Here is a 27307-nt window from a genome sequence, read left to right as displayed (position 1 = left end):
TTTACATTTTCTTGTTATTGTCATTATCAGTGTTACACTTTACATTTTCTTGGTTATTTATTTATTAATGATTAGAGGCCTGGTGCATGAAATTCATCCATTGGGAGAGGAAGGGGGTTGTTCCTCAGCCTAGCCAGCACCATTTCCAATCTGGGACTCCTTGAGGGATATCCAACTGCTGGTTTAAACATCTCTTTCACAATCCAGAACTGCTGGCTCCCAACCACTTGCTCACCTGCCTGCCTGCCTGATTGCCCCTAACCACTTCTGCCTACCAGCCTGATCACCCCCTAACCACTCCCCTTCCAGCATGATCGATGCCTAACTACTCCCCAGCCAGCCTGGTTACCGCCAACTGCAGTCCCCTGCAGGCCTTCCCCCTTCAACTGCCTTCCCCTACAGACCTGGTTACCCCAAACTGCTCTCTCCTGGAGGCCAGGTTGTCCCTAACTGCCCTCTCCTGCTTTCCTGATTGCCCACAACTGCCCTCCCCTGCTGGCCATCTTGTGGTGGCCATCTTGTAACCACACGGGGGTGGCCATCTTGTGCGATGACATGATGGTAAATTTGCATATTACCTCTTTATTATGTAGGATTTTTTTTACAGTATTCAGAAGAGAGAGTATATAATGAAAAGCAAGTGACATGCTTACCGTGATCCCACCAACTCCAGAGTAGGAACTGATATTTTTTGAAGGCTTCCATAGGTATTCAGTGTGTACACATATGTATGATTGCAAACAGTAATTACATTTTTTCCAGTATATACATTATACACTTCTTGTGTTCCTCTTTTTTTCACTTTACAATGTATTTTCAACATTGTTATATATTTATAAAAATAGAGCTGAATTCTGTCTTTACTGGTTGCATAATATTCCAGCATGTGCACATGTTAAATTATATTACCAATTTAGATCGATGAATATTTTAGTAGTTTCTAAATCTTTTGTCATTAAAAGCAATGTCAATGAATTGTTTGTAAGTACATTTATTTAAACATGCATATTTCAAAAAGTAAACGCTATAACAAAGCATAGGAGCATTAATTCTATCTAATGACGGATAGGCATTGATATTCTTTAGTAAGCACCTTTTTTTGTTTCAATGGGTGAAAAAACTTGAAAAGAATACACACTAAAAACAAGCCATAGCATATATCCACATTCTATAATTTTTTTCGAAGGAAAATTATTTCTTTTTTAACGAGCCTATGCCGCTCAAAATATCACTAACAACTTTACCAGTATTACACAATATTGACAAGACATCTACGGCTTTTTCAATCCAGGAAGTATTATCCTTTTGAGCAGTATCAATCTTATTTCTCAAATGATTGATCTCTGCATTCATCAGTTCAGATTTATTTTTAAATCCTTCTCTAAGCATATCTTCTTGAACCTAAAAAAAAAATGAGAGGAGAAATAAAACATTTTAAATTCCCATGTTTTCTAAGAATTTCATTTTCTGTTTAAGAACTTTTTCCTTTGACTCTTAAAATTGTTCTCTCTTACACAATCAAGGATTATTTTGCAATAAGAAATAATCTTGTCTTGGACATAAACACTGAAAGAAAGCTTAGTTTACAGTCTTACAAATATTCACATATCTATAGGATTTTGCTAGGACAGCCTGTCACTAGGACAAATGTAATGTGTGCCAGTCACAATATCAGTTGAGAAGTAACCTTGGTCTGCTGGCACCAATTCTCAGTCCCACTTGGACTAATGTGGCCAACCAAATGTAGAAATAATGGGAAATTATACATTGTGCTGGAACCTTATTATAAACACGTACAGATAGCCAATCAGGAATGCTTCCTCTGCCATATGATAACTTGAGTACACTCTCCATACCTGGCAACAGTGCAGCAAATTTAAAACTATCATATCCCTGTATTTTTAAACTGGAATTTCTGATAATTTATTGTCAGCAGAGATCTACCTTAGAGTCTTTGGATGGTAGCAGGGTTCCTGATAATAGGCAATGATCTTGGTAAAGAAAACCACGTGGTGGTCATATTAAATACATGTGTTACAAATAACTGTTTATTCAGGCAAATAAATCATCTACACTAATAAAAGAGAAAAATGGTAATTGGCGTATGACGCTACCCTTTTCATTGGCTAGTCAGGGCTATATGCAAATTAACTTCCAACTAAGATTGGCAGTTGACTGCCAACTAAGATTGGCAGTCAGCTGCCAACAAGATGGCGGTTAATTTGCATATGTAGGCACAATGCAGGGAGGCGAAAGGGAAAGCAGGAAGAAGCCCCCTGCCCTGACAGTGATCAGAAACCCAGGGGGGAGCTAAGAGCTGGGGGGCATGGCAAAAGCGGCCCTGGGGCCGCCTTTGACCTGCCCCCCAGCCATGATCAGAGAATCAGGCGCCTTTTCCGCCCTGGCCAGTGATAGCAGGAAGTAGGTGTGGAGCCAGCGATGGGAGCTGGGCACGGTCGAAGCTGGCAGTTCCAGGAGCTAGGGGTCCCATGCCTGGGCCTAAAGTGGAGCCCACGATCGCGGCGCCCCCCGCTGCCACTGCAGGTCCCCGCTGCCCGGGCCGGACGCCTAGGCCAGAGGCGTTAGGCCTGGGCAGGGGCGGAGCCTGCAACGACAGGGGGCTGGGGGTGTTCTGCCCAGGCCTGACACCTCTGCTGGAGGCCTCAGGCCTGGTCAAGGGGCCGATCCGGTGATTGGTGATCAGAGGGTGATGAGGGTCAACTCCTCTGGCCGAGGCATCAGGCCTGGGTGGGGGGCGGAGCCGGGGATTGGTGGGATATGATGATCCCCTTGCCCAGGCCTACAGCCTGGGTCAGAGGAGTCAGGCTTGGGCGGGGGGTGGAGCAAGCCATCAGAGGGAGTTGGGGGTCCCCTGCCCAGGCATGATTCCTGCGCCAGAGGCCTCAGGCCTGGGCGGGGGTCAGAGCCAGTGATCGGGGGGAGATGGGGGTCCCCTGTCCAAGCCTGACACCTCTGGCCGAGGGGTCAGGCCTGGGCAAGGGGCCGATCAGGCAATCGGAGGGTGATGGGGTTCTACGCTTGAGGGCTCCCAGTATATGAGAGGGGGCAGGCTGGGCTGAGGGACACTCCCCCCTCCCCAACACACACACACCCAGTGCACGAATTTCGTGCACCGGGCCCCTAGTTTTAAAATAACCCCAAATCACACCTCAGAGCCTATTTATATTGTCCAAATATTCAGAAGTGGGATGCTTGTCCTGACCACTCCAAAGTGTATACACAGAGTAGATTTCAAAGATACTTTTTTACAAAGAAAGGGAACATGGGGAAGATTCAAGGTTTTAACAAATCACAAGTAGTAAACGGCAATGGTGTTTCCTCCATGGTCTTGCTGTAACATTCTCCATCCCACCTGAGGTACCAGGACAATGACCATGGAGCACTACTGAGGCCATGGCAAGACTTACCTTCAATTTATGCTCCAATATCATATTCTGCTCTCTTACTATAGTCTCTCTGTCCCTCTCCATCTTCTCCTTCAGTTGCAATATATTTTCCTGGAGACTCCTCTCCTGTGCCTCCATCTGCTGCTGCTGCTCCTGTAGTTTCTGTCTCAGCAACTCCTGATCTTTCTCAGCTGCCTCCTTCTTGGCCCGCTCCACTGCCCCAGGGAGGTTTGACAGAGGGAAGAAATAGGTGAGGACTAACCTCTACCTTCCTGAGTTCTAATAAAACAAACTGGAAGGGGAGGTGAGAAGACTCTGAACTGCTCCCTTGCCACACCATCAAGAGCTCATAGCAGAGTGTGATGGGAAAGGCCCTGGCTGGCTGATGTGCCCTGGTGTTTTCAGAGTTAGAGAGTATGTCCCACAGAAGGAGAGAAAGCTCCTTGTGTCAGGAGGTTTTGTTCTCACAGCTGTCAAAGGACAGTGCAGGTACCTGCCACCTATTGTCAGCCCAGCCCTGCCCCTTACCTGCCATGGCCTTCTCTCCATCCGTGAGAGCTTTGTCTGCCTGCAGGATGGAATTCTCTGCTGCTGCCTGCGACTGCAGGAACCTCTGGAGAACTTCATGTGCCTGAGGAGACAAGAGGAACAAAGAACTTCAATTTCCACTGGGAACAATAGGCTTCAAATAATAATGTCCATGTTATTTTTTCTTCCTGACTAAAACCGCATCATGTCTCCACACAGTTTCCAATCTCATTAGAGAGACCAGAAGCTCTTCATACCCCCTGAAGTCTCTCCCCTAGTGCTACATTCTTCTATTCACTCTACATTCCAGCCAGAGAGAACCATGTTCAGTTCTACACAATCACTGTCTCTGGTACTTTTGTATAGTTGCCTCCCAGGGAGAAATGTCTCCAATTAGTGTTGCTGTTCTCCTCTGCCACTTGCTGGCTGTTCCGTTGAGCAAGTCATTTTAACCCATCTCGGCCTCTCAGTTCAGATGTGTGAAATGTTCATCAAATGTATAGATGCCTCTTAATGCTACTTGAAGGATAACATTAAAATTCTCAGGGAGGAACTCAATATTATGTCTTAACAATAAGAGTTCTATAAATATGAATTGCAATATTATCATTATTATTTTATTATTATTGGTTGTACCACCACCTCTATAGTCAACTACCTCAGATTCATAAGTATTTTAATGCTGTATGCAATTATGGACATGATTGACTTCCTTTTCTCTTTTGATCAGCCTGGAATACAAAAATTCTGACTTTAACTTGTAAATTGTTTGCCTTTGACTCACTGAATGTTATATTGTTGGATGGAAAATGATTGTTTCTCTTCTGTCTTTTATGGATTTCAGAAATCCATATTCTTTTCTGAGAATGGACATTGTGACTCTCTTTAGGAAGAAAGACCAAATTATGGGCCTTTAATGCTAAAACAGTCATGATATCTCCATGCTCCCATATTACCCACAACTGATGCTGTGACCAATTTCCAGGAGACCCTCTTGACTTTAATCTGTAGGATCCCTATGCTCCCCTTATTCCTCACCTTCGTTCCTTTCCTGGGCACTTGCCAGTAGTCCTGTTCAAGTCTTTTCTTTGTTTCCATGTAGAGCTTGTGACCACCAGGAACAGAGAAAATGCCTGCTGAAATACCTTCCATCAGGGACTTGGAAAGCTGCTCAAGTTTTTCCTGGCAGAATTTAGCAGATGCCTCTTCATTCCGCAGCAAGATCTTATCCTGCTTATCCTTTATGATTTCCTGAAAGGGAAGTATAGAGGGCTGTCACCAGGAGAAAGGAACAGGAGAAAAAGTTCCAAAGAGCCGGATGGAAGGAAGTCTAGCTGTGGTCTTCATGAGAAAGGCTTTCGGTTGGAGAAGGGCATGGAATGAAAAGGAATTACAAGGCTTCCTTTACTCACAACCCTGAAAATTACATGTGAGGTAGGGGAAAGCTTCTAACCACCTTAGGTCTCAGGTTCTTCATCAAAAATGTTGGTGTTGAATTACCATATCTCTATGGCTCCTTGCAATTGTGAATTATGTTAATTTCATCTTCAATGACACAATGAAACAATAAGGAGACATAGGAATTGAAAATAGCCTGGTATGAGGGTCTGTTAAGAAAAATTTGGCTCCTGGGAATGGGAGATTGTTCTCAAAAAGCATCTAGGTAAGGAATGACTTTTGGCTATTCAGGGCAGGCTTGAATTCAATGTAAGTATTCAGTTCAGAAAGATGTCTATGCTAATTTTGGATCAGAGATCAAAAAAATTTTTACATAAAGTACCTGGGGAGCGGAAGAAAAAAATGCAGTCTTTTTAAATTGCATCCCTCATAAGAATCCAGATCACTCTATTCATGAGTGAGAGAGGAGGACTGGGGTCAGAAAAGCTCTTCTAGGCTTAATTTTCAATGAAAAGGTCACAAAGGGTAAATAAATACTAAGGCAAAGTACCACAAGATTCTTCTGGAACACTTGGTTGTCATCCTTGAAGGAGTGCTCCATGAAGATTGCAATGGCTTCCTTCTCACAGGCTGCGTGCAGGTCCAGCAGCTCCTGCAGGGTGTCTGTGGGGAAGTTCACTCTCTGGGCCATCTGCTCGCTGTAGTGGTTGGCTGCCTTCTGAACAGCCCCAGAGTTCTCAAGCTGGGCCAGAGTTGTAACCGCATTCTCCAAACAAGGCACTGCACCACTGTTGATGGCATCCACATAAGTCACCACCAGAGTCCTTAGCCCTAATAAGCCAGGAAATTTAAGGGATAAATATCAATTATCACAGAAAGGGATCTATGATTTGTAGACTACATTTCTAAATCTCTCCGTATGTCTGTCTGTCTCTCACTACGAAACACACATATGTGTGTACACACACACATACACACAAACACACACACACACAACTTCCATCTACTTTTATTGGTGTACGCAGTTAGTTAGATATTAACAAGAGACCAGGGAGCTAGTGGAATGAGACATCTGATAGAGCCTGATTAAATAGAAAAGAAATAGCCTTACAATCACCCTGGGGAGTCCACCCAACTAACTAGGATGGGAGATAAATGGCACAGAGAGAATTCCTTTACTAAGTACCTGTGCAATAGGAGCCAAATGACCAAGCAAAACAATGAAGCATGTGCAATAGGAGCCAAAATGTGTACCATAAATGAGGGAGGTCACAAAACTGAAAAAATATGGGAGAAGGGCACAGGCCCCGAAAAAACAGGAAAGAGATTGGATAGTTTTAAAGAAAGCCTGACCTTTCCCAAACCCAAATATATATGGGAAGGTTCACAAATACCTCAGGGCAGTACTGCCCTCTAGCCTGCCAGCTCTCTGTCTCCCTGAGAGTGTACTTTGCTTTTCACTTTAATAAAACTTGCCATTATCGCGTAAAACTCCTCCTACATAAGGGTCCCTCAAATTCCTTCCACACAGCACCACAGAAGAACATATTTCTTCCAGTAACACTATTGTCCCATTGACTCTAATTTGTATGTTTCTTTAGACCACAAGGCTAACATAATTCAATATTAACTTTTATCTAACATACTAAAGGATAACTGAAAAACACAATTTTGCATTGAAAATCTTAGAAGCAAATTGCTTACAGATGAGGCAGGGTAAATGTGATCCTATATTTTTCTGAATAATAAAGCTTCCTGTAAATTTTCAGAGCTTTATGGGCTAATGTGAATTGTTAAAATACTCTAAACCCCCAAAATACCTTTTGTATTCTCCTTGCAAACCTCATTCATTATAAAGAACGTCAATTAAAGAAATAGTGTATTCTGTTTTTCTACCCAGTTAGTGATTCCTTTTGAATAGATGTTTTATTAGTATGGATACTGCAGATTTTGCTGTCAATGGTTGTAATTTTAGAGAGAAATTTATAAACACCCAAAAGTGTGATAAGTATACATGTGTCTTCATTGAGTTAGAATTTTTGTAGACCCATAATTCTATGTAGAATCAAACACAAATCCTGGAGAACACATCCTATAATATATTCAACAAATATTAGGCCCCACAAAATGTGAAATGGAGACTAACGTTTCCCAGTGACTGTGATTCCCTCCTTGAGGGTCTTGGTCCTCGCCTGGGTGAGAATGTAAGAACAGAAGTTCTTTGTTTGTTCCTTGAACTTAGGATCCAGTTGGTATTCTGAAATCTTCTCAATATGGGCTAGGAGTTCTTTGTTATTTATTGGCCGGTCAAACACAAAACACTTTCGTCTTGGAAAGAAATGCCGGATGCACTCTCTAGGGAGATTAGATATTTGAGCTTTGAGATTCAGGCCTGAAAGATTAAAACAAACAAAAACTAAAACAGGTATTACAGTAGGAGCAGTCTGAGGACAAAGGAACTAAAGATTTTTATGACAGGTATATGTGTATCTTTGCCATATTCTCTCTGTATAACTTCTGGTTATAACTCCTTAGCATGGACATCCAAATGCTTCTTTAACATCAAATTTACCAATGATGCAACTTTAGGGAAAAATTGTGGAAGAGATTAAATATGCTTAAAAAAAACAACTACAACAACCTATTGCTGTTATTAGACCTGAAAATGGTAGAGTATTGTCTATATTGTCAATATTAGCTACTGAATAAATAACAGAAACATGGGTCAAATGTACTTTTTTGTCACCTTGAACCCATGGGGAAATGAAGCTGTGGATCAAAATGAAGAGCCCAAACAAGACTTAATGAAACAATGTTGGAAATAACACCAGAATATCTAAGGAAAACTGTTTAGATGCTAAAAATAATCTGTACAGCATTAGCTTTTAAAAAAATAAAATCCTCTGAAGAGTGAAGAGTAAATGTAGCTAAAACATAATTTTAAGATATCACCATTAGTCTCTAAACTCTTTAAGGAAAATAACTATATTCATTTGATTGCTTTGCTGTTCTGTGTAGCCCATTTCTCATTTTTTTTTTGAGAAACCATAAATAGAAACATGAAATCAGGAGTGTATAAATCAGAAGTGGATTTTCTTCCAAGGGTTCACCAGATACCTACATGCCCATGTTAATGTAACCCATTCAAATATTTTTATTATTTTGAAATTGTAGCATGGGTAAATATGGGAAAATTGAAAAAAAAAAAGCTTTGATACCGATAGAAATAATTAACATAATTAAAATGTCTATAATGCCTATAATGAATCCATAGATTCAACACAATACCTGTCAAAATACCAATGGTGTTTTTCACATCAGTACAATAAATAATCCAAAAATGTAAATGAAACCATAAAAGACCCTGAATAGTCACAGACATACTGAGAAAGAACAAAGATGCAAGTATTATGCTACCTGATACCAAACAATAATATAATGCTATGATAATCTAAGCAGCATAGTGCTGGAATAAAAACAGACATATAGATCAATTGAACACAACAGAGTACCCAGAAATAAACCCATGCAAATATGATCAAATAATAGATGACAAAGGAGGCAAAACTACATACAATGGGGTAAAGGCAGCCTAGCGGTGCATGGTCTTGGAAAATTGGACAAATATGCGCAAAAGAAGTGAATCTACACCACCTTCTTACACCATATACAAGAATAAGCTCAAAACAGATTAAAGACTTAAATGTAAGACTCCAAACCATAAAACTACTAGAATAAAACATACAGAGTAAAATCTCAGACATGAAGGTCAATACACGTATGAAAAGATGTTCAACATCACTAATCATCAGAGAAATGCAAGTAAAAACCACAATGAGATATCACCTTATGCCTGTCTGAATGGCTCTCATTAATAAATCAACAAGCAATAAGGGTTGGTAAGGATATGGAAGAAAAGGAAACCATTGTGCACTGTTGGTGGGAATGCAGATTTGTGCAGCTGCTATGTAAAAAAGAAAGGATGTTTCTCAAAAGAATTAAAAATAGAACTACCATATGGCCCAGTGACTTCACTTCTGGTTATATATTAGAAGAAATCCAAAACACTAATTCAAAAAGAATATATGACTCCTATATTCATTGAAGCATTATTTACAATAGCCAAGATATGTAAGTAACCTAAATGCCCCAAAATAGACAAGTAGATAAAGTATAGGTATTACATATACACAATGGAATACTACTCAATCATAATAAAGAATGAAATCATACCATTTGAGATAACATGGATGAATATAAAGAGTTCTGTGCTCAGTGAAATAAGTTAGACATTGAAAGACAAATATCATATGACTTCACTTATTTGTGTATTCTAAAAAACAAAATAAATGAACAAAATTGATACAGACTAATATATAGAGAGTAAAAAATTGATGGCTGCATGAGGAGAGTGGGGGCGAAAAAAGTGAAGGCATTGACAAATATAAGTTGGTAGTTGAAAATATTCATGGGGATGTAAAAAAGAGCATATGGAATATAGTTAATAATATTGTAATATCTATGCATTGTACCAGGTGAGTACTTGAAATATAGGGAGTTCTCATTGTAAAGTATGTGTTATCTAACTGCTATGCTATATATTTGCAAATAATACAAAATGATATTAAGTGTAAACTACAATTGAAAATAGGTGTCAGTGAGTGAGGGACAGTTAAATCCAACAGGAATATCAGAGGCTGGCAGACCGGGCTCTCCTGGACAGGAGCACCTACCATTGCCACCTGCACACCCTAGGCTGTGGGGCTCGAGCACAGAGCCCTTGCCATCTTGAAGTGGAGAGCAGCCTCTTCTAGGAACCCATCAGCTCCACCACCCAGACTGGCATTGGACACTGCCCGTGACCCTGCAGTCACTCCAGTCAAAATCCTGCTGCCCTGCTCACAGACCTGCAGATTCTTAGGATTTCCACCTCCAGGGTGTGTGGATCCTGAAGCAGTAAGTGTGACTTCCCTCTCCAATGCTGTCGACTTCCAGACACTACAGTCATGCCTTTCTAGCGTGCAGACTTCCTTAGCCCACCACCTCAAAGGTGGCTATTTGGTGCCGCTATAAGCCCCTGCTGGGTGTGCTTGTATCCAAACAAGGACACATACCCCAGCAATAGAAATTGGGATGCCCTCCTTCCAGGCAGCCTGCCCACAAACACAGCGAGTCACACAGCTTCAGCGCCAGAGCCCATCTGAGTGCTCCGCCTTGGCAAAGAGCCACCAGGTGCCTCTGTGAGCCACCACTGGTATGTGAATCCAATCAAGGGCACAAGGTCCCTGCAGCAAAAACTGAGTCTTCGCAAACCACAGCTGCCGACCACCAGACACCACAGTCGTGCCTTTCCAGCGCACAGGAAAAGGCAGCACTGAACACCAGTAACTTGACTCTCGGCAGGCACATGCTGGGACTGTTTCTCATTGCATGCACATGGGATCCCTGATTCTCAGTGCAAGCAAACTGAGCTCCAGTGACTCCAATTCTTGGCACACATGCACACAGGGACCCTGATTCTTGGCGCAAGGTCCCACCAAGCGACAGAGACTCCAATACTCAATTCTCGGAGTGTGCATATGGGGACTCTGACTCCTGGTGCATGCCAGGGCACTCTGATTTTCGGTGCATGACCATAGAGATTATTTTTTTCAGTGCGGCACATGTGGGGTGACTGATTCTAGGTACATGCACGAGGCTGCATTGAGCACCGGTGACTGATTCTCAGCGTACGTGGCACCCACTGACCCATGGCAGCCACAGGTCTCAGTGTCGGAGCTCTTCAGTGACACTTCGGAGACACGGCATTCCCATTGCACATGACTCAGGCCCCGCAACTCAGTGTTTGGACCTTCTGATGATAGTTAGAATGGAAAGACAAGGAACAATCCTCAGAGGGAAAAAAAGAGAAATCACTAAGAAAAGAAATAAGTGAAATGAAGGCATGCAATATGACAGAAAAAGAATTCAGAGTAATGGTCATACAGTTCATAAACTGGATGGATGAGAAAATCAACAACCTATGCAAAAATCAGGAAGAAATCTAAAGTGATAAGCTACAATAAAAAATGCTATGGAAGGTTTCAAGAGTAAACCAGAAGAAGCAGAGGACCAAATTACTGAGTTAGAAGGTAAAGAAGAGAAACAAGCCCAAACTGAACACCAACTGGAGGAAAAAAATTAAAAACCAGAAGGAGAGCATAAGGGAACTTTGGGACAACACAAAATGAAGTAACATACGTATAACAGGGGCACCAGAAGGACAAGAAGAGGAGCAAGGACTAGAGAATCTATTTGAAAAAATATTGACAGATATGGGGAACAAAAAAGTCACACAAGTACAGAGATTCCCAAGCAAGATGAATCCCAAAGGACCCACAACAAGACAAATAATAATTACTATGGCAAATGTTAACGACAAAGAGAAACTCTTAAAAGCTGCAAGAGAGACAGAGAGTTGCCTCCAAAAGATCCCCCATCAGATTATCAAATGATTTCTCAACTGAAACTAGAAGGGAATGGAATGAAGTATACAAAGTGATGCAAAGCAAAGGACTGAATCCAAGAATACTCAATCCAGCAAGACTATCAATCAAAATAGAAGGGGAAATCAGGAGATTGGCAGACAAAAAAAAACATGCTAAGGGAGTTTATCACTACCAAGCCAGCAAAGCTAGAAATGCTAAAGGGAATGCTGTGAAAAGAAGAAATAGACAGGGAGGAAGGAACACAGGCATAAAGTACAGAAATGTCTACAAACAAGTGCCAATCAATAATAACATTGAACTTAAATGGATTAAATGCTCCAATCAAAAGACATGGAGTGAATGAGTAGATAAGCAAACATGACCCATATATATGCTGTCTACAGAAGACCCACCTCAAAACAAGGGAATCACATGGACTGAAAGTGAAGGGGTGGAAAAATATCTAGCAGGCAAATGGAAAGGAAAAATATGCTGGGGTAGCAATACTTCTATGCGACAAAAAAGACCTCAATGTGAAGGCCATAACAAGAGACAAGAAAGGCCACTTCATAATTCTAAAGAGATCGATACAACAAGAGGTTATATCTTTGGTAAACATATATGCACCAAATGCAGGAGCACCATAATACATAAAAAAACTTCTGGGAGATATCAGGGGAGAGATGGACAGCAATGCAATCATAGTAGAAGACTTTAACACCCCACTAACATAACCTGATAAATCCTCTAGACCAGTGGTCTGCAAACTGCAGCTCGGCAAACCACAGCTTGTGAGCAACATGCGGCTCTTTGTCCCCTTGAGTGTGGCTCTTCCACAAAATAACTGCTTTTCCACAAAATACTAACTTCTGCAATGGGCCATGAAGTTTCAATTACACTGTGTGTGTGTGCCCGCATGTGGTATTTTGTGGAAGAGCCACACTCAAGGGGCCAAAGAGCAGCATGTGGCTTGGCTTGCGAGGTGCGGTTTGCCGATCAGGGCTCTAGACAAAAAATTAGCAAAGAAACAGCAATCCTAAATGACTCACTACATCTGATTAACTTAATTGTCATCATTAGAACATTCCAACCCATCCAAAAACTACAGACTATACATTCTTTTCAAGTGCACATGGGACATTTCAAAAGATAGACCACATACTGGGACACAGGCAAAGTATCTCCAAATTCAAGAAGATTGAAATCATATCAAGCATTTTCTCAGACACAATGGCATAATATTAGAAATAAACTACAATATATGCAATAAAAAAGTTCAAACATTTGGAGGCTGAATAGCATACTATTAAACAATGATTGGGTTACCAAAGAGATCAAAGAAGAAATAAAAAACATCCTGGCAACAAATCACAATAAAAACACAACAATCCAAAATCTTTGGGACACAGTGAAAGCAATTCTGAGGGGAAAATTTATAGCATTACTGGCCTACCTAAAAAAAAACAAGAAAAGCTGGTAATAAACCATCAAACTCTGCAACTTGACGAATTAGAAATAGAGCAACAAGAAAAGTCCAGAGTCAGCAGAAGGAAGGAAATAATAAAGATCAGAGAAGAAATAAATGACATAGAGACCAAAAAAAAACCAAAAAAACAGCAAAAAAGATCAATGAAAATAAGAGCTGGTTCTTTGAAAGGATAAACAAGATTGATGAACTGTTAGCCAAGCTCACTAAGAAGCAGAGAGGACCCAAATAAACAAAATCAGAAATGAAAGAGGTGAAATAACAACAGGCCCCACAGAAATATAAAGGATTACAAAAAAAAAAAAAAAAAAAAAAAAAAAAACTATGAACAACTCTATTCCAACAAACTGGTCAAAATAGAAGAAATGCATATATTCCTAGAAAAATATGACCTTCCAAAACTCAACCAGGAGGAATCAAAAAATCTGAATAGGCTGATAACTATGGAGGAAATTGAAGCAGTAATTAAAAAACTTCCAATAATCAAAAACTGTGGACCAGACGGCTTCACAGGGGAATTTTGTCAAACATTCAAAGAAGAAATAAAGCCTATCTTCCTCAGACTATTCCAAACAAGTTAGGAGGAAGGAACACTTCCAGCCTCTTACTATGAAGCCAACATTACTCTAATACCAAAACCAGATAAAGACAACACAAAGAAAGAGAATTATAGGAAAATATCCCTCATGAACATAGATGTGAAAATTCTCAACAAAATATTAGCAAATCAAATCCAGCATTACATTAGAAAGATCATACACCACGACCAAGTGGGATATATTCCGCAGATGCAAGGATGGTACAATATCTGCAAATCAATAAACGTGTTACATCACATAAACAAACTGAGAGATAAAAACCATATAATGATATCCATTGATGCAGAAAAATCATTTGACAAAATCCAACACATTTTTCATAAAAATGCTCAGCAATGTGTGAATAAAAGGATGATACCACAACATAATTAAAGCCATATATGTCAAACCCACAGCCAACATCATACTCAATATGCAAAAACTAAAATCATTTTCCCTAAGAACAGGAACAAGACAGGGATGCCCACTCTCACCACTCCTGTTTGACATAGTACTGGAAGTACTAGCCATTGCAATCAGACAGGAAGAAGAAATAAAAGGCATCCAAGTAGGAAAAGAAGAAGTAAAACTGTCCTTATTCACAGATGGCATGATATTGTACATAGAAAACCCCAAAGACTCCATTAAAAAACTACTAGATTTAATAAATGAATTCAATAATGTAGCAGGATAAAAAATTAGCACCAAGAAGTATATAGCTTTTCTATACACAAATAATGAACTCACAGAAAGAGAAACTTAAAAAGCAATCACATTTACCATTGCAATAAAATAATTAAGATACCCAGGAATAAATTTAACCAAGGAGATAAAGCAGTGGTTCTCAACCTTCCTAATGTTGCGACCCTTTAATACAGTTCCTCATGTTGTGACTCCCAACCATAAAATTATTTTCATTGCTACTTCATAACCGTAATTTTGCTACTCTTATGAATAGTAATGTAACTATCTGATATGCAGGGTGTATTTAGGCGATCCCTGTGAAAGGGTCGTTAGACCCCCAAAGGGGTCCTGACCCATAGGTTGAGAACCGCTGAGATAAAGGACCTGTACTCAAAAAATATCAGGACTCTGAAAAAAGAGATAGAGGAAGACATGAACAAATGGAAGACTATACCATGTTCATGGATTTGGTAGAATCAACATCATTAAAATGACCAAACTACTCAAAGCAATCTATAAATCCAATGCAATCCTCATTAAAATACCAACCACATACTTCAAAGACCTAGGACAGACTCTCCAAAAATTCATCTGGAATAAAAAAAGACCCCAAATAGCTGCAACAATCTTGAGAAAGAAGAGCAATGTTGGAGGGACCTCAATACCAGATATCAAGCTATACTACAAAGCCACTGTTCTCAAAACTGCCTGGTACTGGCACAAGAACAGACATATAGACCAGTGGAACAGAACAGAGAACCCAAAAATTGACCTAAGTCACTATGGTCAATTAATATTTGACAAAGGAGGCAAGAACATACAATGGAGTCAAGATAGTCTCTTCAATAAATGGTGGTGGGAAAATTGGACAGATACATGCAAAAAAATTAAACTAGTCCTCTAACTTATGCCATACACAAAAGTAAACTCAAAATGGGTAAAAGACTTAAAGATAAGATGGGAAGCCATAAAAATATTAAAGAAGCCATAGGCACTAAAGTAGCAGACAATTGTCGTAGCAATATCTTCATCGATAAGCTCCTAGGGCAGTGATAACGAACCTTTTGAGATCAGCGTGTCAGCATTTTGAAAAGCCCTAACTTAACTCTGGTGCCATGTCACATATAGAAATTTTTTGATATTTCTATAGTAAATATCAAAACCATAGCAAAACAAAGATTTATATTTTTAATATTTATTTTATATATTTAAATGCCATTTAACAAAAAAGAAAAATCAACCAAACAAATGAGTCCACATGTCACCTCTGGCACGCGTGTCATAGGTTCACCATAACTGTCCTAGGGCAATGGAAACTAAAGAGAAAATGAACAAATGGGACTACATCAAAATAAAAAGCTTCTGCACAGCAAAAGAAACCATTAACAAAACAACAAGAAGCACACTGCATGGGAGAACATATTTACATATGTTATCTCTGATAAGGGTTTAATCTCCAACATTTACAGGGAACTCATACAACTTAACAAAAGGAAGGTAAACAATCCAATCAAAAAATGGGCAAAGGACCTAAATAGATTCTTTTTGAAAGAGGACATACAGAAAGTCAAGAGACATATGAAAACATGCTCAAAGTCACTAATCATCTGAGAGATGCAAATCAAAACAACAATGAGGTACCATCTCACACCTGCCAGAATTGCTATCATCAACAAATCAACAAATGACAAGTGTTAAAGAGGATATGGAGAAAAAGGAACCCTCCTTCACTGCTGGTGGGAATGCAGACTGGGGAAGCCACTGTGGAAAACAGTATGGCATTTCCTCAAGAAATTAAATGGAACTTTCATTTGATCCAGTAATCCCACTTCTGGAATATATCCCAAGAAACTAGAAACACCAATCAGAAAGGATATATGCACCCCTATGTTCATAGCAGCACAATTCACAATAGCTAAGATTTGGAAACAGCCTATATGCCCAACAGCCAATGAGTGGATTAAAAAACGGTGTTACAGCCCTGGCCAATTTGGCTCAGTGGATAGAGCGTCGGTCTGTGGACTGAAGGGTCCCAAGTTCGATTCTGGTCAGGGGCGTGTGCCTTGGTTGTGGGCACATCCCCGGTTGTGGGTGTGCAGGAGACGGCTGATCAATGTTTCTCTCACTGATGTTTCTTACTCTCTATTCCTCTCCCTTCCTCTCTGTAAAAAAAAAAAAATCAATAAAATATATTTTTGAAAACGGTGTTACATATACACAATGGAATACTATGCTGCTATAAAAAAGAAGGAACTCTTACCATTTGCAACAGCATGGATGGAACTGGAGAGCATTATGCTAAGTGAAATAAGCCAGTCAGTGAAAGATAAATACCATATGATCTCACTCATTTGTGGAATATAAAGAACATTATAAACTCATGAACAAAAATAGATACAAAGGCAAAGAAGCATCCGACAGACTGCCAAACTACAGCGGGAAGGGAGGGAAGGGTGGAGGGCAGAGGTAAGAGATCAATCGAAGGACTTGTATGCATGCATGTAAGCATAACCAATGGACGCAAGACACTGGGGGTGAGAGTGTTGGCATGTGCCAGGGGATAAAGGAGCCCAGGGGAAGGTCAATGAGGAAAAAAAGACATAAGCACTACTATTTGTAATACTTTAAAACAATAAAATTAAATTAAAAATAAAATTATTTAAAAATAAAAATCTTTGATAGAAATTAAAAGTATATTCTAAAAATTATCAATAATTACACAAATAGGTAGATTGAAAAGAGAAAATATACTATTTCAGGTTTATGAGAACATAAAGTCATTTTTATAAATAACATATGTATAAAGATATTAGAAAATTATATGCCAATTTTAGAAGAATTATGTCTAATTACATGAAAAACATACATTAGTAGGCTTTTCATTGTAATTTTATGCCAAGCAAGTACTTGATCAGCTGTTTTCCTCAAAACAGAAAAGCAGAAGCTAAAATAATAAACATAAGTGACAGCTCTTTAGAAGATTTTAGCACCAGTTTCAAAAGTTACAATTGTATTCTAAATTACAATGTGTAAAGAACAAATTGGTTATGAATAGTTTTACTCTACTTAAGGCTCTACTTTTCTTAAGTGAACTTAAACTCCAGTCCATAGAGCTTTACAACCCATTCCCAGCCACCATTTCTGCAGACTTCTAGTATCAAGTACAAATACAACTCCAATCATGATGTTTACTACTTCCCATTCACTGCCCAGCCATGCTGTTACCTGGAACCAGCTTCAAGGCATTCTCCAAGTACTCATCTGCTGTGATAGGGTGACCATTTAACTCCAGCTCCAGGATGAAATCCCGTACGGCCCAGATAAAGTCTGGAAAGAAACTCACAAACTCTGCTGAATCTTCTACTCCATCTGGTGTAGGGGAGGACTTTGCCCTGATGAGTTCTGTCAGCTCTGTCACGTAACTAGGACTGGCTAAGGAAAATAAACTTTCTACCCACAATTCCCACATTTCTCTATTCAGAAAAACAAAACAAAACAGAAAATAGTATTATAAACACTCTCACTCAGTTCCTTTTCGTGTACCAAAGGCAACTAAGTGAGAGGGAAGGAGAAACTGACTGGATCTCCATTCCCACTGAAGCCATGACACATGGAGGCTGGGTTCCTGGAAGGATACTGCAGCTGCTCCAGGGCCTGGTGGTTGATGGTGCTCATGCTGTTGTAGACGAAGCTGCTACATAGCAGCACAGCCAGGGCAAAGATCCACGAGTCATTCTTAGAGTCGCCCTGGAAGTACAATAGGGCAAGACAATCAGGGGTTTACCCTATAGAAATTCATTCAGACACTAAGTCTAACAGTCCTTCATTTTATTTCAGGTAATGTACGCTTCATGCAAACAAGTAAGTTTTAAGATGGGAATAAATATACATATGTGCTTTAGCAATTACAAAAACATTACTTGTGACTGTGATTTTGTCATCACAGAGTTTTCTTTTTAATGAATTGGATGAAATAAAATAACATATAAAGTAATTTAGTGCAGCACCTGGTGTACTATTAAATTCAATGAACGGTATCAGCACATATTTTATTCTACATATATTTGTTGGTCATGGACTATATAAAATATTCCATAGTTAACATAACTGGGGATATATCCAAGAAGTGTTTATGGGAAACTACTGAATATTTCCACTGTTGTTAAAATTAAAAATCAGTTTAAAATGACAAATATTACTTTCCAAGTCACTATTTCAAAGCCATGATGAACATCTATAGCAAGGAATATAACAAGGATAATATCTATAGAATGCTACATCAAAGTAATGTACATAAGCATTGGAACCTGTAACTATAATAGTAAATTAAGGGGGGCAGGAGAGAAAATATAAACCAAAGAACTTATATGCATATATGCACAAAACATGGATACTGACAAAAGCATGCTGAAGGCCTGCAGAGGGGATAGATGTGAGAAAGATGTGGTCAGTAGGAGGGGAAGAAGGGAAAAATATGTAATACTTTCAATAATAAATATAAATTTTAAAAAGTATTAAATTAAAATTTACAAGTCTAGCACGGAAGACCAGAGCTCTGAAAGTTGGAAAATTTTACATAACATAAAGTCTTCCTAAGCATCTTGATTGAAAATTAAAGACGTAGCAGAGTGGGAATTTGAAGAAGTAAAGGTATCCTTGCACATGGAAAGACCCACAGAAGCAAAAATAGACATGGCCGCATACAGAAGTCTTTTCAATAAAAGTAGAATTATTTGATCTGTTGGAACAGAGGGTAGTTCAAGAAGTTAAAGCTGGATAGTGAGCCTAGTGACACCAGATGAAGGACCTTAAACGAGGGCGTAATTTGTTTGTATAAAATACAGCAGGTCTGGATAATGGCACAATACAGACTTTTCATTCTATTACAAACACTCTCTAAAGTTGTTCCCCAGAGCAAAAGTGGAAAATATCTACAAAAATTTGAAAGGAAATGCTGATTTTTCCATTTATATTCCAAAGCACAATTTAAAAAAAAATTACAATAAGAAGTAGCACTTATGACAAACAATAGGTTATACAGACAGCAAGAATGTTTGATATATAAAAATAAACACAAAATTAATAAATCTTCTATGGGTAGAAATAAAAAGTTGTAGAAATTTAGGTACTATTTCCAAATAAGTCTCAAACTAGAGCAGAAAAGGAGAAATATTTCGTTTTACCCTTTAGCAGAAAACTAAAATATCAAAAACCCATCTTAAAATGTTGTAGGACAAACACATCTTTTATAGAAGCATCTCATTCAGAGGTGTCTGAAAGTCTTCCAAAATGCTTGGTGAGTAATTGGTGAACTTCACCAAAGGACTGCAAACTTTTTGAGGGCAAGGCTTTTACATGAGTCACTAGTACTAACTTAGAGACCCAGGAATATGGTGCTCAGCAATTGAATCAAATTATGCATACATTGCCGAGAAATATAAAAAGTTTACGCAATGTACCATGACACGTTACCTAGAAATAAGAGTCAAACAAGTGAGCATTTGCCTGATATATAGTTCAATTTCTAGATTTCACAAATAGATCAAGCAGTTAAATTAAAGAGTTCATTATGAGACTATCCAGGTTGAAAGCATTTTATCTGTGACCCTCTGCCTTACCTTTTCCACATCGCCCAGGCCCTCAGTGTCCAGAAGGACCAGAGTGCAATCAGGCTTACAGGGGTGAGGCACACACCACATCCAGATGCCCTTGGTTTTAGACTGCACCGTAGAGCCCAGAGGGAAACCTATAAAGGAAGGGGAGACACAGTCCACAGTGACAACAGACAATCTTAGCAGCCAAGTGGCTACAAAATCAGACTTTTTGGTGTGGAATTACACCAAGATATAAGATTGTGCTTTCTCTATTTTATAAGAATGATTTACTTTGTGTGTCATCTATTTGAAGGAGGAGATAAACGGTAACAGTGAAAATGATATCCAACAAGAGCTCAAAATCAAGGTGAAGTGCATCCATGAATCAGACATAATAAAGGTCACTGAATACCATAATAAGAGCATATTAAAGTATGGTCCAGTAAAGGCCAAATAGAAGTGGATAGAAGAGAGACATCTAAAGAAAAAGAAATTCAGATTATATTTTTCCAATCAAAGTGATAAAAATAAAAATGGCAAATGGTGTGGGAGAGGTTGTTAACAACAATGGGATGTGAACTCACAAAAATCTTTAAAGATGGTGATAGATATGCAATTATCTTTATATATTCATGGGAAAAGCAAATTTCTATAGAGAGAGCAAAACATGTTATGACCAAGAGAGGAGGCACAATTTCAAGACCCCAGTGTTGGCACAGGTAAAAGAAGGAGTCTATGCATTACTAAGAGGGATTTTCCATAACAGAGGTAAAACTATAAATATGGCAATAGAATAGATTAAGCTAATAATTTAGTGATGAGAATTAGACTTACAAATTTGGTTTATTGAGATGAGTTTAGTTCTCTCTTCATGTAACAGGGAAGAAAACTAATAAGCTGTGATATAGTTAGAGTAAAAAAAAATTGACCCTGGCCTGAGATAACACTAATTAAGGTCATAATTTATTAGTAAGAATTAGAATTAGAAGGTTGGTTTATTGAAAGAAATTTAGCTCTTTCTTTATGAGACTATTGAAGAAAATTAAGAAACTGTGATATAGCCGGAGTCAAAGAATTGTCCTCTGCCTGAGATACCACTCACCGTGATTATGTCCTGCAAGCCGGTTCATCAAGTAGGATTTGCCTGTACGATACAGTCCTACAATGGCCACGACCACCACTGGCTCAGAAATCTGGCCAAGAATCTCTAGAGCTTCCTGATTCACTGACAGATGCTCATTGTTGTTTTCCACCAGGCAAATGGGGGCCGTCATGTTGGGTCTAGATGCCATGGCAACTTGCAAACCTAAAAGAAGATCCCAGTAGAAATAAGCTTACAATGCTATTCACTGAAGCAAAGATGTGCAAAGCACCCATCATCTTAGGACAATGGGAGTGTCCTACTTTGTTCCTGTCATAGTAGGCATAGGCCAAGCCCTGCAGTGAAAAATTCATCTTTGTTTGGTTCTATACTTGCAGTGGATCTCTGCAAGGGCCAAGTGTTCCCAATGCTATGAGGACCTCAGATTGAATGTTATTGCTGGTGCTGGGCAGCCACATCTTGTAATGCAGTTGAGTGGCTCTACCCTATGCCAGGGTCACCACTGAGAAGAAAGCCATCACCTCATGTGAATATCCTGTCCCCATCCCTGAGTTTTAACCAGCGGCTAAGAGGATAGTGAGGTGGATGCTGAGGAAGGACCTGCCTGGGACAAGAGTGACCTGGGGACAAAGCCAAGATATATTAAGCCATAGGTTTCATGCATCTCACTGTCTCCTGGTCCTCGTTGCTGAGGAGAGCTATAAAACTACTGATGAGTATGACTAATATTCATCACAATCTGAGGATTTAGCAGGACAATTTGGTTTGACATATGACAGACCAATAAAATGTAATATTTATTTATGATACTGAAGGAATTGAAGGAGTTTGGGGTTCCAGAAGAGAAACAGCTTTTGATTTTTCTCCTTTCTTAGAAGTTCTCAAAATCCTTTTGGCCATAAAGTTTTACAGTCATTCCCTGTTTAGAGAAACTGAGTCATGGGATATTTATTTTGTTTTTCAAAATGAAGTGTGCATCAAAATTTAAAAATATATTGATGTTATAAGCCAAAAAAAGTATGTATTAATAAAACTGTCAATAAAGAATAACAAGAAGTTTTCCTATTTTTGTATCCACCATGTCCTCTTAAAAATATCCTTGTGATTAAAAAAAAAATCAACAACTTATGTAAGACTCTAGAGGAAATAAAGGGTGATATAGCTACAATAAAAAACACTATGGAAAGTTTGTTTCAACAGTAGACTAGGAGAAGCAGAGAAGTGAATTAGCAAATTAGAAGACAGGGTGGTAAAACAAGCCCAAAATGAACTGCAATTGGAGAAAAAAATTAAAGGCCAGGAGGGAAGCCTAGGAGAGCTTTGGAACAACATGAAACAAAGCAACATAGGAATAATAGGGGTGCCAGAGTGACAAGAAGACAAACAAAGGTTAGAAAAACTATTTGAAGTAATACCGAAAACTTCCCTAATTTACGGAAGAAAAAGGTCACACAAGTAGAGAGAATCCCAAACAATATGAACCCGAAAAGACCCACACCAACACTCAACGTAATTACAATGGCAAACGTTCAGGACAAAGAGAATCTTAAAGGCTGCAAGAGAGAGACAGAAAGTTACTTATAAGGGATCCCCATTAGATTATCAAATGATTTCTCAACAGAAACACATCAGGCCAGAAAGGAATGGAAGGAAGTTTACAAAGTGAGGCAAAGCAACATAATGAAACTAATACTCTATCCAGCAAGGCTATCATTCAAAATTGAAGGGGAAATAGGCAGTTTCACACACACACACACACACAAAAAAATTGTTAAGGGAGTTTATCACAGCCAAGCCAGCAATGCAAGAAATGCATAAGGGCCTGGTTTAAAAAGAAGAAATAAATAAGAAAGATTGGAACACAGGCACAAAAATAAAAATGGCTACAAACAAGTACCCATCAATAATAACTTTAAAAGTAAATGGACAAAACACTTAAATCAAAAGACATCCGAGTGGCTGAGTGGATAAGAAAACATGACCCACATATATGCTGTCTACAAGATACCCACCTCAGAACATGGGACTCATACGGACTGAAAGCAAAGGGATGGAAAAATATCTTTCAGGCAAAATGGAACTAAAAAAAAAAAAAAAAGCTGAGGTAGTAATACTTATATCTGACAAAATAGGCCTCAAAGTGAAGGCCATTACAAGAGAGAGGGATGGCCACTTCATAATACTAAAGGGATTGATACAACAAGAGGATAAAACCCTGGTAAACATATATGCACCCAAAGCAGGAGCACCCAAACACATAAAAAACTCCTGGAAGATATCAAGGGAGAGATCAACAACAATACAATCATAGTAGGGGACTTTAATACCCCACTGACATCACTGGATAAATCCTCTTGACAAAAATTCAGCAAAGAAATACCAATCCTAAATAACTCACTAGATCAGATGGAATTAACTGACATCATCAGAACATTTCACTCCAAAGCCACGAAATATACGTTCTTCTCAAGTATACATGGGACATTTTCAAAGATATACCACATATTGGGTCACAGGCAAAGTCTCTTCAAATTCAAGAAGATTGAAATCATATCAAGCATTTTCTCAGACCACAATGGCATAATATTAGAAATAAACTACAATAAAACAATAAAAACATTCAAAACTTGGAGGCTGAATAGTTTGATATTAAACAATAATTGGATTACCAAAGAGATCAAAGAATAAATATAAATAATCCTAGAAACAAATGACAATGAAAATACAACAATCCAAAATCTATGGACACAGTGAAAACAATTGTGAGAGGGCCTACCTCAAAAAAAACAAACAAACATGTAAAACTGGTAATAAATTATCTAACTCTACAAATTAAAGAATTAGAAAGTAAGTAACAAGAAAAGCACAGAGAGAGCAGAAGGAAGGAGATAATACCAGTAAAGATCAGAGAAGAAATAAATGATATAGAGACCAAAAAAAAAACAATACAAAAGATCAATGGAAACAAGAGCTGGTTCTTTGAAAGGATGAACAAGATTGATGAACCTCTAGCCAGGCTCACCAAGAAGCAAAGAGAGAGGACCCAAAAAAAGAAAATCAGAGTTGATAGAGGCGAAATAACAACAGACACCACAGAAATACAAAGGATTGTAAAAAAATACTATGAACAACTGTAGTCCAACAAACTAGACAACCTAAAGGAAATGGACATATTCCCAGAAAAAAACAACCTTCCAAAACTCAATCAGGATGAATCTAAAAATCTCAATAGGCCAATAATTATGAAGGAAATTAAAGCAGTCATCAAAAACCTTTCAGAAAACAAAAGCCCTGGACCAGATGGCTTCCCAGGGGAGTTTTACCAAAATTTGATCCAGTGATCCCACACTAGGAATATATTCCAAGAAACTAGAAATACCAATCAGGATGGATATATGCACCCCTATGTTCATAGCAGCACAATTTACAATAGCTAAGATTTGAAAACAGCCTAAGTGCCCATCAGCAGATGAGTGGATTAAAAAACTGTGGTACATCTATACAATGGAAAACTATGCCACTATTAAAAAGAAGGAACTTTTATGATTTGCAACAACATGTATGGAACTGGAGGGCGTTATGCTAAGCAAAATAAGCCAGTCAGAGAAACATAAATATCACATGATCTCACTCATATGTGGGATATAATGATCAACATAATTTGATGAACAAGAATAGATCAATCTAGAGACAAATGGGAGGGAAGGGGGGTGGTTAGAGAGCAACCAAAGGACTTATATGCATGCTTATTAGCATAACCTATGGACACAGACACTGGGGTGGTGAGGGCTTGCCTGGGCTGAAAAGGGATGGGGAGGGGGTTAATTGGGGAAAAAGGAGACATAATAAAACTTTAGACAAAAAAAAAAAAACAAATGGTGGTACATCTACATGATGGAATACTACGCTGCTGTAAAAAGGAAGGAACTCCTACTATTTGCAAGAGCAAGGATGAACCTGGAGAGCATTATGCTAAGGGAAATATGGCAGTCAGAGAAATATAAATATCACATGATCTCACTCCTTTATGGAATATAATAAACAACATAAACTGATGAACAGATCCAGAGACAGAGAAGCATGGATCAGACCTTCTAAACACAGAGGAAAGGCAGGGGAGGGCAGGGATAAGGGGGTGAGATCAACCAAAGGACTTGTATGCATGCATATAAGCCTACCAATGGACATAGACACTCGAGGGGGTGAGGACACCAGTGGGGGGTAGGGAGGGAGGGGGCAATGGGGCAATAAGGACACATAAGTAGGACCTTAATCAATACAGAAAAAAGATAGATAAAACAAACTCTATAAATAAATAAAAAATATCTGTGTGAAAATATCAAGTGGCTGTGCATAATTCCTGGACATGTCTGACCTAGGACTTTGTTAGGGCGGAGGAAGTACTTCTTATATCCCAGGAAGTGCTGTGCTGGTCCTTCCTAATTTTCATACCATACCAAGAATGAATCTGAACCAGGCAGTGTCCTAAGGTAATTTGAGCCTGAGCAGTGAATTATAGCCTTGTCACAAGACAGCCTGCTCCTTTCCCAACTTGTAAGGATGTGACTGGGAGCTGGTGGTGAGGTCACAATCATAAGGCAGCCCACCTGTGTCTGACTGGTTTCTTTCCTTCGTTCCTTCCTTCCTCTTTCTCCTTTTCCACCCAATAAATAAAGGCATCCCAGAGCTCTCTGTGCCAAGTCTGCTCTTGAGAAAAAAAATTAAATTAACTAAAAGTGTAAAATTTAAAATGTTGTGTCAGCGGTGAGTCTAATGTGGAATTAGAACAGGACCACAAGTCCAACCTAGTGCACATTACAACGAGGAACGCTGAGCTCATGCATGAAGAAGCTGCCTCCATGCCCCACCCCATCCCATTAAGCATCCAGGAGACCCTAATCTCTCCGCTCTCCGTGCACCCACATTGTCTGCTCCACTCGCTGCTGTCCTGGTTATGTGAAGTCCTGCTAGGCTGTCACCTCACAACTACCACTGCTCCTAATGGGGAAGCTAAAGCCAGCAACTGAGCCCTGCAGTCCAGGCTACCAGGCTACAGGGGTCCCTACCTCTCCATTCGTCAGTCCATTTTGAGTCAGAAATTGAGAGGCTTAAGCTCAGGACCAAGCTGCTTGCAAAAGAAAGTTGAATTCCCACTCTGTCCCTCAGCTCCTCAGGTCAGTGTGTCACAGAACAAGCTCCTAGATCCTTCTCACTCCTCCTTGCTCCCTCTCCTCCTCCCACTTTTCTGTTGCTACTTTACAGAACTTAAAAAAAAAAAGCTGAGGAATTTTGTTTTCATTCTTACAGAGGACTCAGCAAAACAACTGAACCTAAAACCAATCATTGATGTAATTTTTTGGTAGGGTCTAAACATGTGGAAACTGCAGATAAAAACCCAACTTAGACCTTATAGTTATTTTTAATAGCTGATTAAAATATGTGAGAATGAAGTATTTCATCTAAATACCACTTTATACAATCTTTGGAATTCTAAATACAGTTCATACATTAAAGAATGATTTAATATTTAAATTGCAGGGTAAGGATAATCTCCCTGTTTTTTCAATGTCCCACAGACATCAGGGAAATGTGTGAGACGGGGATGGGGAAGATGGAGGAAGTGACTGGAACCAGCGCTTCTTAGGAAAGGACAGTTTGGTTCCTCAGTCACAGAAAGGACTTCAGCCCCTTCAAGCAGGTGATGGAGGATGCACTCCTCCTGTTCCCAGGCAGGGCTCTTTGTGCAGCCTGGGAGGGTGCTCAAAAGGGATCAGCCCATCCCAGGAACAAGCTGTGTCCCCTGCCCTGCAGCAGCCTTCCATCCAAACGGAGGGGCTGAGGTGCCTCCAGTTTAAGGTCCCTCCAGCCACCCCTCCTCTGCCCCCACCATTGGCCAGCTGCTTCCAAAGCTGATGTTATTGTGGATGTGACTTAATGTTGTTGTTCCTTAATAAACATGTGCAAGGAAATCCACGATTCTGAGCGAACTTACCTTTCTCCTAAGCTGCAGACAGTGGATAAGTTCTTGCCTCTGGCTGCCTCACTCCTTCTGAGTCTGGCTCC

General features: G+C 39.4%; 1 protein-coding gene across 1 annotated transcript; it reads right to left on the bottom strand.

Annotated features, from left to right (window-relative positions):
- Window positions 1-569: 569 nt before the first annotated feature.
- LOC308516718 (guanylate-binding protein 6-like) lies at window positions 570-27307 on the bottom strand. Its single transcript, XM_081087777.1, has 11 exons — window positions 27237-27307; window positions 21245-21448; window positions 20167-20294; window positions 18186-18295; window positions 17774-17970; window positions 7480-7725; window positions 5884-6164; window positions 4974-5186; window positions 3936-4038; window positions 3429-3622; window positions 570-1401 (listed from the first exon to the last, which is right to left on the bottom strand). Exons 2-11 carry the CDS (start codon window positions 21432-21434, stop codon window positions 1192-1194), a joined length of 1872 nt encoding a protein of 623 aa, XP_080943903.1. The 5' UTR covers window positions 21435-21448; window positions 27237-27307; the 3' UTR covers window positions 570-1191.

This window comes from Myotis nattereri (genome assembly GCF_964212035.1).
Source record: "Myotis nattereri genome assembly, chromosome: 3".
Taxonomy (NCBI): domain Eukaryota; kingdom Metazoa; phylum Chordata; class Mammalia; order Chiroptera; family Vespertilionidae; genus Myotis; species Myotis nattereri.
Note: the sequence above shows the minus strand (reverse complement) of the source record. Positions and strands in the feature narration are given on the sequence as shown.